The following is a 12,908-nucleotide window of genomic DNA, read 5'->3' as shown; positions in this document are numbered from 1 at the left end:
TCAACATCAAGAGCCACCCTCAACGTCACCACCGCAAACATGAGGGATCTCTCAGTTGTCAAACACAGACAAGATAGTGCAAAGCATACACAATTAGAGGGTACAGGTAGAGCAATTAGGTCAATTAGCAGATAGATGCAATTACTCAAGTAGGCAAACCCACAAACAAGATTCACACAAAACAATACACACAAATACTAATGATATGCATGCTTGCCCTATAGCTAATGAGCTCATCTGTCGGTTATAAAGCCAACTCTACATGTCATGGTAGCCAACCATTGGACAGTCCTTGCGTGTGTGTATCTCCACCAAGATCAAAATTCATGTTCATATATCAAATACATTGGGGGTACCATCCAAAAAAGGTCTAAGTGTCCGGCCACATCTTGTGATGGAGGGTCAATAGAAACTCAAATCTCAACTTGGAGCAAGTGGAGCCGACCCACTCCATCTACCCAGAGAAATTTGGGAATCAGATAAAGTTTTAAAATCACATACCATTCTCAACCAGGAGCAAGTGGGGGAGAACTACTGCATCTACCCTAGGAGTTGATCAGAATGATAATGAAATTGATATTGATAATGATTCTGATTAATATATATATAAAATTGATATTGATACCTGCCTGGGTTGATGCAGTGGCATTGATCCACTTGCTCTGAGTTTGGTTTGAAACTTCCAGGGTAGATGCAGTAGTTCTCCCCCACTTGCTCCTGGTTGAGAATGGTATGTGATTTTAAAACTTTATCTTATTCCCAAATTTCCCTGGGTATATGCAGTGGGTCGGCTCCAAGATGTGGCCAAACACTCAGACTTTTCTAGATGGTTCCGCTTGTGCATTTGATATATGAACATGAATTTTGAGCTTGGGGATGCGTGCACAAGGGATTGTCCAATGGTTAGATACCAGGACATATCGGGTTGGCTATATAACCGACAAATGAGCTCATTAGCCATAGGGCAGGCATGCATCATTCGTATTTGGGTGTTAATCTTTTTTGTGGGTTTGCCTAATTGAGTAATTACATCTATATGCTAATTTACCTAATTGCTCTACCTGTACCCTCTAATTATGTATGCTTTACACTGTCTTGTCTGTGTTTAACAACTAAGAGATCTATCATGCTGGTGGTGGTGATGCTGAAGGTTGTTCCTGATGTTGATGATGGGATGTGTGTTGGAAAACTAAGTTCTAATGCTGAATTACTGAGTTATATGCTAATAGACTGTGAAAATGGAAAGAGATAGGCTGAGTGGAGTGTTGGATAAAAGTTTGAGTGTGTATGTTTTAGTTATACCCAATTTTGGATTTGAGTGGGGTAAGTTATGGGGTAGAAATCCCTCAAGCATGTCTTTGGTTTTTCTTGTCCTTTAAACTATTCACCTGTCGGATTTGTAAATTACAAGAGTTTCTTTTCGACCTTTTTTAAGTAAGATTTTCCGTAAAGCTTTTCCAAATGTTATTTCAAGGGTAAACTATTTTTATAATGAAAATTATTCTATATGCAAGTATTTCTTTGGTTTGATGGTATTCCCATCCCTATTGAGAACCTGCGAGGATGATATTTCACCCCCTACAGAATATCTTTTTCAGGGACAGGTTCAGGAAGCTTTGGCGTGAAATCGTGACCGACCTACAAGCTATATATATATATATATGTTGTATTTTCAATTTGTTGGTTTAGTTAAGGTTTTATCCCTCGTCAGTTGTCATTTTGAGATTTTAGAGGGGTAAGACTTGTAATTGAGAAGTTTTGAATTAGTTTATGTATTTATTATTATGTGGATATAATTGTGTGATTAAGTGAATTAAAGTAAAGACTTTTCGATTTTGTTATTAAGGATTTGGTTTATATTTGTGAAGGCTGAATATTAAATAAATATAGTATAAAAATTAAAGGATTAGAGATAAGTAATGCTTGAACTTTTAATACGATCATGATTTGTTAAAAGTAAGGGTGTTACGTCCCAGTTGGGTTTGGGTCTATGTTACTAGTGTGGGGTGCTAGGGCATATCTTCAGAGATTGTCCACACAGGAAGAATCAGGATGCCTGTCGATCCTAACAACAAGGTCAAGTTTGGCTATGACAGCAAATGATGCTACTAGATTTGAATCCCTGATCCAAGAAACTTGTGAAATTGGTAATAGAACTTTAATTACATTATACGATACTAGAGCATCGTATGCATTCATATCATTTGACAGAGTTGAAGACTTAGGGCTGAAATTGGCAGATTTACTTTATGAATTACATATGCATACACCAGCTTCTCAAGTTGTGATAATTAGACTGTGTTGTCGACAAGTGCCTGTTTAGATAGAAAAAATACAATTTGTTCATGATTTAATATGTTTGCCTTTGACTGGAATATATTTAATTATGGGTTTGGATTGGTTGTCAATGTATCATGTGTTGTTAGACTATTTTGAACATTCTATTCAGTTTATATTTGAAGGGTTTGAAAGGCGAGTAATAGCCCAGGATTATTATTTGAATTATGTGATGGTGAGTTGTAGTGAAAATGAGTGTCAAAAGTATGTTCTCTTAGCCGCTAGCTCGTCTGAAGATGAACAAAACTTATACCGAATTTCGATAGTAAAAGAGTTTTCCGAGGTATTTTCTAAGGATATACTTGAATTTTCCCTTTCTCAAGAGATAGAGTTTGCAATAGAGTTAGTGTTGGGAGCATGATCAGTCTAAATCACACCGTATAGAATGTCACCGTTAGAGCTTGCAGAACTTAAGATTCAGTTGGAGGAGCTTATGGATAAGAAGTTTATCTGGCCAAGTACCTCCACGTGGGAGCACCATTTTTTTTAGTAAAGAAGAAGAAAGATTACAGTATGCAGCAATGTGTGGATTACAGATAGTTGAATAGGGTGACGGTGAAAAATAAGTATCCCTTGCCGAGAATTGATGATTTGATGGATCAACTGCAAGGATCCGATGTTTTCTCAAAGATTGACTTGAGGTCAGGATATCATAAGATCAGGGTAAAAGAGGAGGATGTTCCTAAGATAGCTTTCAGGACTCGGTATGGACATTACGGATACCCGTCCTTCGGGTTGACGAATGCCCTTGCCGTGTTCATGGATTATATGAATAGAATGTTTTGACCCTTCTTGGAAAAGTTTGTCGTGGTGTTTATAAATGACATCTTACTATACACTAAGACTGCAAAGGAGCATGAAGAGCATTTATGGATAGTTTTGCGAATCCTGAAGGAAAGGAAGCTCTATGCAAAGCTTTTCAACCGCAAGTTTTGGAAGAAAGAAGTGAAATTTTTAGGGTATATAGTAAGCTGAGAAGGCATTTTGGTAGATTCTACTATGGTTGAGGCAGTCATTGAATGGGGAGGACCAACGTATGTTACAAAGATAAGGAGTTTCTTGGGTTTGGTTGGCTATTATGAAGGTTTATTAAGGAATTTTCGCAAATTACCTTACCTATGACCAAGTTGACTCATAAGGATATGCCATTTGTATGGACGTCCGAATGTGAAGAGAGTTTTCAGACTCTGAAGAAGATGCTAACTACAACATCAGTGCTTGTATTGCTCTGAATCCCACAAACCGTTTAAAGTTTACTATGACGCTTCGCTAAAAGGTTAAGGTTGAGTTTTGATGCAACACCGAAATGCTATAGCCTATGCTTCGCGAGAGTTAAGACCGCATGAAGTGAGTTATCCAACTCACAACCTGGAGCTTGCAATAGTTGTGTTTGCACTAAAAGTGTGGAGATATTATCTTTATGGAATAAAATTCCAACTCTCTTTCAATCACAAGAGCTTAAAGTATCTCTTTATTAGAAAGAACTCAATATACGTCAAAGGAGATGGATGGAATTGTTGAAGGACTATCATTTTGAGCCGAACTATCATTCGGGAAAGGAAGATGTAGTGGCAAACACCTTGAGTAGAAAGTTTCTAAGTGTTTCTTGGATGATGACCAAGGAATAAAAACTGTTGAGAAAGTTTGCAGGTCTTGTGTTGGGCGTTAAAGAGGTTGCTGGAAGCGTATGTCTGAACTAGCTGCATATTTCTAGCAACTTCAAGGTTGATATTCAGAGAGTTCAGCAAGATGATCATGAGCTGCAGAGGATTAGAGAAGGAAAACAAGGAGAAGTCACCAAAGACAAATAGGGAATCTGGAGATACAAGGGGAGGATCTATATACCAAATGTAGGAGGACTGCGACACGAGGTGTTAACAGAAGCTCACAAGAGTGGGTTCTCAATTCACTCTGGAGCTACCAAGATGTACCAAGACCTGAAGGAGATTTTCTGGTGGCCATGACTGAAGAATGACGTAGCAAAACTTTTATTCAAATGCCTTACGTGCCAGAAAGTGAAGATAGAGTACCAAAAGCCATCTGAAACATTGCAACCCCTTGAGATTCTACATTGGAAGTGGGAAGGTATCGCCATGGAATTTGTGTCAGGCTTGCCAAGAACTAGAGAAGGATATGATGCGGTGCGGGTGATTGTGGATTGATTGACGAACGCCGTACATTTCTTGCCAATTTGTATGAACAATTCCTTATAGGAACTGGAAAGGCTATATATCAAGGAGATTGTGAGGTTACATAGTATGTCCACAACCATAGTATTGGATTGAAATCCCCGGTTTACTTCAAGATTTTTAGGAGCCTTTCAAAAGGTATTCAGAACACAATTGTGTTTGAGCATAGTGTACCATCCTCAGACGGATGGCCAGTCGGAGAAGACAATTCAAACCTTAGAGGAAATGCTGAGGGCGGGTATATTAGATCAACTAGCCAGTTGGGATTATTACATGCCTTTAGCAGAGTTCGCATATAACAATAGTTACCATACAAGCATCGGAATGGCTCCGCACGAGGCTTTGTATGGGAGAAAATGTCAATATCTGTTGTGTTGATATGAGGCTAAAAAGTCAAACATCTTAGGTCCCGAATTAGTGGCAGAGTCGACGGAGCAAATAAAAAAGATCTGAGCTAAAAAGACTATGTGTTTTTGAAAGTTACTCCTACTACGGGTGTTGGAAGGGCTATAAAGACTAAGAAGCTGAATTTCCGTTATATTGGTCCATTTCAAATATTGAAGAGGATTGGGCCAATAGCATACCAAATAGCTTTTCCACCAAACTCCTCAAATTTGCACGATGTGTTCCACATCTCTCAGCTTTGAAACTAGAAAGTATACCCCTAATATAACCCATGTGCTAGAAGCGAAATCAATTCAACTGAAAGAGAATCCGATGATTCAAGTTACTCCCGTTAGAATTGATGATGTTAGTGTCAAATATTTCGTGAAAAAGGAGTTTCATTGGTAAAAGTTGCTTGAAGTCAGGCCGGAGTGAAAGAGTACACGTGGGAACTTGAGTCCGATATGAGGAAGGATTATCCTCATCTTTTTACAAGTAATTAAATTTTGAGGACAAAATTTCTTTTAAGATGGGTAGGATGTAAAATCCAAAAAAATTTACTAGTTAATTATATTTAAAACTTGAGTTAAGAATATTTGAACTGTCTGAATTAAAAATTTAAATTTTATAATTTGAAAATTTATAAATAAAATTAAATTAAAAAATTATTTAGAATGTAAAAATATAATTATTTATGAAAAATGTATACCAATGTTATAATTGATAGTACACACTTATAACTATTCAGTACTACGTATGAAAAGAAAATAAAAATATATAAATAGGAAAAAAATATTTAAAATGCAAACCGAAATATATACCCTTACAATTTTGACCCTAAGTAGAGAATTTTCGGTTACTGATGATTAAGCTGTTAACATTTTGCACTTTGCAACTTATGAATTAATTTTAAAAATGAGAGCAGTTGGTATTTCCCTCTCCCTCAACTCTCACACCATCTCATGGATGAAAACTTTTGAGCTATAAGTACCCATCACCTTGCAGAGATCACAAATCAAACCAACCTAACATCTGAAAACCAACCAAACTCCAGACGCATCTCTCTTCACCGCTGACACCTCCGTAGACTCACATACCCAAAACATTTATTATATATATAAAAAATAAAACAAAATAAATTCCTACAAAAAGAGAATTAAAAAAAAAACCTTAAAATTTCCCCCAAAATTCCAAAACAACAAAAAAAAATTACACACCCTGCAGATGCTATGAAGAGAAATCATAGTTCCCACCACCAAGAACGGAAATGGGTCATACCCACCACAATCACAATAACCGTTCTCTTCATCACTCTCCTCCTCACACTTTCGGTTACCCACACCAAACCATATCCAAATTCTCCCAATTTTACCCCTTTCCATGTTGACCATTCGGGTTCCGACGACGGCGAAACGGGTCTTCCTACCTTGCCAAGGTTTGCCTACCTCCTCACGGGAAGCAAAGGGGACGCGCCGAGGCTCAGGAGAGTCCTTCAGGCAGTGTACCACCCTAGGAACTACTACCTGGTCCACCTCGATCTAGAAGCTTCCGATGCGGAGAGGCTTGAGCTCGCGAAGTATGTGAAGTCAGAGAGTGTTATGAGGGTGTTTGCGAACGTTATGGTTGTTGGGAGAGCTGATTTGGTCACATACAAGGGCCCAACCATGATTGCTTCTACCCTTCATGGCGTTGCGCTGTTGCTCAAGAAGGTCAAGGACTGGGATTGGTTCATCAATCTCAGTGCCTATGATTATCCTCTCATGTCTCAGGATGGTAAGTGTAAAATTCGGAAATGTTGTCTTTTCTTGAAAAAACTTGATTTCTATATTTAGAGAAACGGTATAAATGATGAATGATGAATTGGGTATGTGTGAAAAATCTAAAAGGGCTATTGGGAATGGGAAGTCAATATTATCAAGTCGTTTAAGGTTAATAAATTTGAATAATTTGATGCTGAGATCATGTCCATTCACCATATAAGTTCATTTACCATATCTAAGGATTATCATAAATTTTTTGGTTAGTTGAGACTTGTCACTCTTGTGTATTGATGAATTTATCTTCTTCATAGTTCTCATTAAGCATGCTGAAGCTTCTGGTGCCCACTCTTCATTGGTTTAAATTGTAACTACTATTTTTGGACTTTTGACTCCTTTTAAACTAACAAGTAAAAGGGTATGTTGGCAGCTCAGCATGTTGTTTTACTAACCCTATTGAGATACTGACTAATTTTACTAGCATAAGTAGATGAATAGAAATTTCTTCTAATACCATATACAACAACAAACAACAATAATAGAGCCTTGTTCCATTAGGTGGGGTCAATTATATGAATCAAACGATGTCATTGAGTTCTATCATGTATCATGTCTACAGAGAGACTGTTTATATGTAGATCTCATTTGACCATCTCATGGATGGTCTTCCTAGGTCTTCTTCTACCTTTCACCCATTGTCCATCTTCCATCTCATCCACCCTCCTGACTGGGTGCTCTGTCGGTCTTCTTCTCATATGTCCAAACCACTTGAGACGCAATTCTATCATCTTTTCCATAATAGGTGCTACTCCAACTCTCTTATATATTCGTTCCTTATACTATGCAATTGCATATGACCACTCATCCATTTCAACATCATATATTAACAATAATTTCTTCTAAGGTTTTCTTGAGTTTCTCTCTACCTCTACCTATAGGACTATCCTCCATTTTATCCACTATCATAAGTAGTGCCTCCACTTGGCCTTCTCTGAATGTTTATACTGCCTACAAATGAGATTTTACCATTGTCTCTGTAATTGATGCTGCCCTAACTGTCCATCTAGCATCATCATTGCTAATCCAGTTTGGTCTGGTTGGTCTGCACATCTGTTGAAGCATCCTCGTATCTACTACATTAACATTATGTTCCAGTTGACTCTTGAAAGAATCTTGGTATGAATCAATTCTGCAGAATAATGCAGAACCAAAAGAGAAGGTAGAAAGAAATGACCATGATTGAATATTGAATGATTCTGTATTCTTGAAGAATGAGTGAAAGAAAGTTGGAATACACTACAAGCCACTTAGTCCTTATATAGCATTCTAACAGCATTACCTAAATAAGGAAAGGAAGCTAATTCTAACTAATTCTGTTACAAAACAGGTTAATAGAATTTTGAACACTAACTAACTTCCTTTTCCCTCATTCTCTCTATTATTTCTCCTCAAACTTAATGTGGCTTTGGAAGCCACTTTAAGTTTGACTTCACATCGATTAAAGGCATCTACTGAAAGGGCTTTGGTAAATATATCTGCAACTTGATCAACCGAACCAATATGGATAACATTAAGTAAACCTTTGATTCAGTCTTTCGCGCACAAAATGTAAATCCAACTCGAAGTGCTTTGTACTACTGTGGAGAATTGGGTTAGCTGCTAATAAGACAGCATTCATGTTATCACAATAAAGAGTTGGAATTATTGGTAATTGAACATAGAGCTCTTGAAGAAAGTTCTGGATCCAGATTAGTTGAGAAGTCAGTTTCAGCTAATCCTCTATGTTTTGTCTCTGCTACTTCTGCTCGTAGATGCTTGTTTGCGGCTAGACCAAGTCACTAGGCTCCGAGATACACAACATGTTCACAGGTTGATCTTTGATCGGCCAAATCTGACCCCCAATCCGAATCTGAAAAAGCAAAGAGTTGTAGTTCAGTGCTGGAATAAAAAATCAATCCCTGATCCAATGTGCCAGCCAAGTACCTCAATATACATTTAACACATTTCCAGTGAGAAATTAAAGGTTGTTGCATCTATTGAACAGAATAAAAAATTTCAGGTCTCGTTAAAGTGGCATATTAAAGGGAACCAAATATTGATCTATAAAGAGTGGGATTTTCAAAGAACTCATTGCCATGCTTAGTCAATTTTACACTGGTAATCATAGGTGTAGGCACCCCTTTAGTCTCGGTCATGCCAACTTTCTTAATGTCAGAGATGTATTTGGATTGAGAGAGGTGATAAGCACCAGAGGGCAATTTCTTTGCTTCTCTGCCTAAGAAATAGCTTAATTCATCAAGATCCTTTAGAGAGAAAAGGTGATGTAGTTGAGGAATAGTAGTTTGAACAGCACTTGAATCACTCCCAGTTATCAAAATATCATCTACATACACCAAGATATATATAGTAACAGCAGCATTATGTTTAACAAATAAGGAATGATGTGACCTTGTTTTCTTAAAACCAAATGTGGCTAAAGTAGAGGATAGTTTTTCGAACCATGCTCGAGGAGCTTGCCTTAATCCATACAAGGACTTGTGCAACGACAAACCTGATCATGTTTGCTTGCTGAAACCTGAAAGTTGCTTCATAAAACCAATTCATTAAGGTCACCATTTAAAACGTATTATAAGTCGAATTGGCGAATTTGCCAACCAAATTTCAATGCAATAGGTAAAACAATCCGAATGGTGGAGGGTTTAATTACAGGTGCAAAAATCTGGTCAAAATCCACTCCTTCTACCTGATGATTACCTTTAGCAACTAATCGGGCCTTATATTTAGCAATAGCACCATTTGGATGTCTCTTGATTGTGAAAATCCATCTACACCCAATTACTTTGGCATCTGATGGAGGAAAAACTATAGACCATGTTTATTGTTGTGACGAGCATTCAACTCTTCTTGCATAGCTCTATGCCATTGAGGTGTTTGTAAAGCTTGGGTGATAGATGTAGGAATGTGTTGTATGAGGTCAATGTTAGGTGTTGTACTGGCAATAAGAGCTTTAGGCTTAGAGATGCCGGTTTTAGATCTTGTTTGCATGGGGTGATGGTTCTTGGTGACACCGGTAGGTGGAGCAGCGCCAAATTGTATGCTGTTAGAATGTGATGTGAGGGTGAGAATTAGTGATGGTGTTTAAAGGGACAGGACTTCAAGGGGAAGAGTCTGGTTGAGCATCAGAATCTGTGTTTGAAAGGAGATGTATTTATGGTAGTGTGGTCAGAAATATTAGATGAGGCTTGTGGAATATGTGTGGGTTATGTGGTTGGAGGAGTTTGGGGTAATTCAACATTATAAGGTGCAGAGGTATTACGTATAGGAATTGGGAGGATCAGTAGGAAAGAGGGTAGAATAAGGAAACTTAGTCTCATCAAATTTAACATGGCGAGTGATGATGATTTTGCCAGATTTGGTAAGACATTTGTAGCCTTTGTGGTTTGGTGCATACCCAAGGAAAACTCATAATTCTGATTTGAAATCAAATTTGTTTTGAGCGTAAGGTTTGAGCCATGGGTAGCAAGCACAACCACATACTCTTAGAAATGAGTAATTTCATTTGTGATGATGAAGTTTTTCATAAGGAGAGGTATTTTGAGTTGTCAGGGAAGGCAAACGGTTAATGATAAATGTGGCTGAAAGGAAGGCATCATCCCAATGGATTAAGGGAAGAGAAGCCTTACCAACATAGCAAGGCCAGTTTCAGTGACATGGCGATGCTTCCTCTCAACACGTCCATTTTGTTGATGTGTATATGTACACGGAAATTTGTGAGTGATTCCATTCTCTACAAGGTATTGAGTGAATGACTTGGAGATATACTCCCTTTGATGGTCAGTTTGGAAAGCTTTAATTTTGGTCCTGTATGCTTTTCAATCATAGCTTTAAATTATAAGAATGCATTAAAGGTTTGAGATTTGGAATGTAAAAGATAGATGCAAGTGTAACGGGTATAAGCATCAACAAACAAAACATAATAATTAAAGCCATGATATGATGTAATTGGAGCTGGTCCCCATAGATCAGAATACATCATATCAAGAGGAGCATGAAAGTTAAAGGAATCAAGATTAAAAGTCAAGTGGTGCATCTTAGCCATATAACAAACCTCAGATACACTTTCTTTATTGATGTTAGATGGTAAGTTGACATTACAAGTTTTTAGCAGATTGAACTACTTTGGGTGGACAATGCCCAAGTCTATTATGCCATAAAGTGTAAGAATCAACAAAGCCAGTGAGAACTTTAGGTGGTACATTAAGAGGATTTAAAGAAAACTGATTTGTAGAATGTGTAGGTAATCTTGTAACAGCAGCTCTATTAAACTCATAACGCCTTTCTTAGGAGTTCCTTGAAGGAGGATCTCCGTGGTGGCCTAGGATTTAACATAGCAAATATTAGCATGAAATTCAAAAAGGAATGATTGTCAGCACAAAATTTTTGAACACTTACTAGATTTTCAGCAATATCTGGAGAATGTAGAAGTTGATCTAAAAGAAATTTTTGTTCAGTTTCAAGATTTACTAAATAAGAATAACCAGAATGTGCTATGGATGTACTTGTACCATTACCTAACAGGATTTGTTCTGGCCCATTATATTTGGAGGCAGCAACGAAGTTACTTGGATCAGATGTAATATGATGACTTGTGCCTGTGTCTGGGAGCCAGGAAGGATCTGAAATCGATGATGGAGTTGCAAGATAGGCCCTAGGTGTATGGTATGAGGGGGGGTGGTGGTAGTGCCAGATTATTAGAGGCTTGTGATGGAGGCATATTTGTGGAAGGTTGCCGGAAAGTCTGATCGAATCTATGGAAGCAATTGACAAATTGATCTTGAGTCTTTACTCCACCTCTGTAGAATCTTCCCCCTCTACCTCTTCTTCCATTAGAATTTGCTCTTGATGTTGTACCAAACTGTGATGGAACCTGAATATAATTTGCTTGAAAGGACCCAAATTCTGGTTTTCGAAACCTTTCAAACATATCCTCATGAGCTAGAAAAGTGCTTCTGCTTCAATTAGAGTTATTGTTTCTGATTTGTTTAAAACAGAAGAAATGTAGAGAGCATAGTCTTTGGAGAGTTCATCAGTTATGGCAGTGATGTGATCCTCTAAATACAAAGTATAACCTATGGCAGCTAAAGAATCTACAACCTTCCTGATCTTGCACAAATAATCAGCAGCAGATGTACCTCTCTTCTTGATTGATTTGAGCTGTGCTTTCAATTGTTGGACTTTGATCTTGGAGAATTTAGAAAAGTAAATCTTGAATCTTGGACCAAGCTTGGTGTGCATAATCACAATCTAGCATTCGGTTCTTGAAACTTGAATCAACAAATGAGAGCAGCCAAGTCATAATGTAGTGATCCTTAATTTTCCATTGCTTGTAATTTTCAGATTCTGTCCCTGAAGCTTTGGTTGCCTTGAACTTTTTTCTGGAACTTTTTCTGGATTCAGATGATCTGCAAGTTCATTTGCATTTATGACATATAGAGCCAATTGTTGCCAAGTTTTGAAAGTATCCTCATTCAATTTGTCAAGAAGAGAAGCAGTGAAGGTGTTAGAATTGTTGTTGGAGGAGGAGGATGAAACTGGAACGATCAATGCCATGGATTGTGACCCAATACTCATGATATCTTGGTATGAATCAATATTAAACTTAATTACTTCTATAATGGGTTAATACAAGGTATCCTGAATAGGGAATATGTTTGTGTAATTGTATAACTGAAATTGAAGCCTTGGGAGGCTGGAGCTACTTGCTAAATCAATAGTCAACTTCCTTTGGTTTGAAAGCATGGAATTTTGACAAGATGCTATGTCCATGCTAATTTAGGTGAAGGAATCCTTCATTTCCCTCCTTTGCGGTTGTTAATAATTTTAGGTTCTTTGTTTCTTTCTTTTAGGGTGATACTTGTTTGTCGTAGTCAGCTATGCAATAAATTTTTAATTAATTTGTTTTTATATATGGATATTAGAAAATAATATTTTGTGCTCTCGTATGATCATTTTCACATCATAACTGTTAAGATTGTCATTTGATTCAAATCTCGTTGTACGTCAGGTTTTTCTACTTCTCGCTTTCATGATTTTCGTGGCTCTTGATGAATAGATCCATATCTGATATTTCACATATATAAATTATGTTTGTGTTTGCTGACTTATTTTCTCATATAACTTGCTTCAGATCTCTTGCATATCTTCTCATTCGTACCCAGGGATCTAAACTTCATAGAGCACA

At 37.4% G+C, this 12,908-nt stretch overlaps 1 protein-coding gene across 1 annotated transcript in view; it reads left to right on the top strand.

The window, feature by feature from the left end:
- The first annotated feature begins 5,835 nt into the window (after positions 1 to 5,835).
- The window catches only part of LOC107484306 (beta-glucuronosyltransferase GlcAT14C), an 8,768-nt gene continuing 1,695 nt past the window's right edge, over positions 5,836 to 12,908 (top strand). The window contains exons 1-2 of the mRNA XM_016104918.3: positions 5,836 to 6,683; positions 12,855 to 12,908. The exon at positions 12,855 to 12,908 is cut by the window's right edge and continues 37 nt beyond it. Of these exons, the coding sequence (XP_015960404.1) occupies positions 6,140 to 6,683; positions 12,855 to 12,908 (598 nt within the window). The 5' untranslated portion in view covers positions 5,836 to 6,139. The remainder of the gene's footprint in view (positions 6,684 to 12,854) is intronic.

Source organism: Arachis duranensis, chromosome 4 (genome assembly GCF_000817695.3).
Source record: "Arachis duranensis cultivar V14167 chromosome 4, aradu.V14167.gnm2.J7QH, whole genome shotgun sequence".
Classification (NCBI taxonomy): Eukaryota; Viridiplantae; Streptophyta; class Magnoliopsida; order Fabales; family Fabaceae; genus Arachis; species Arachis duranensis.
Note: the sequence above shows the minus strand (reverse complement) of the source record. Positions and strands in the feature narration are given on the sequence as shown.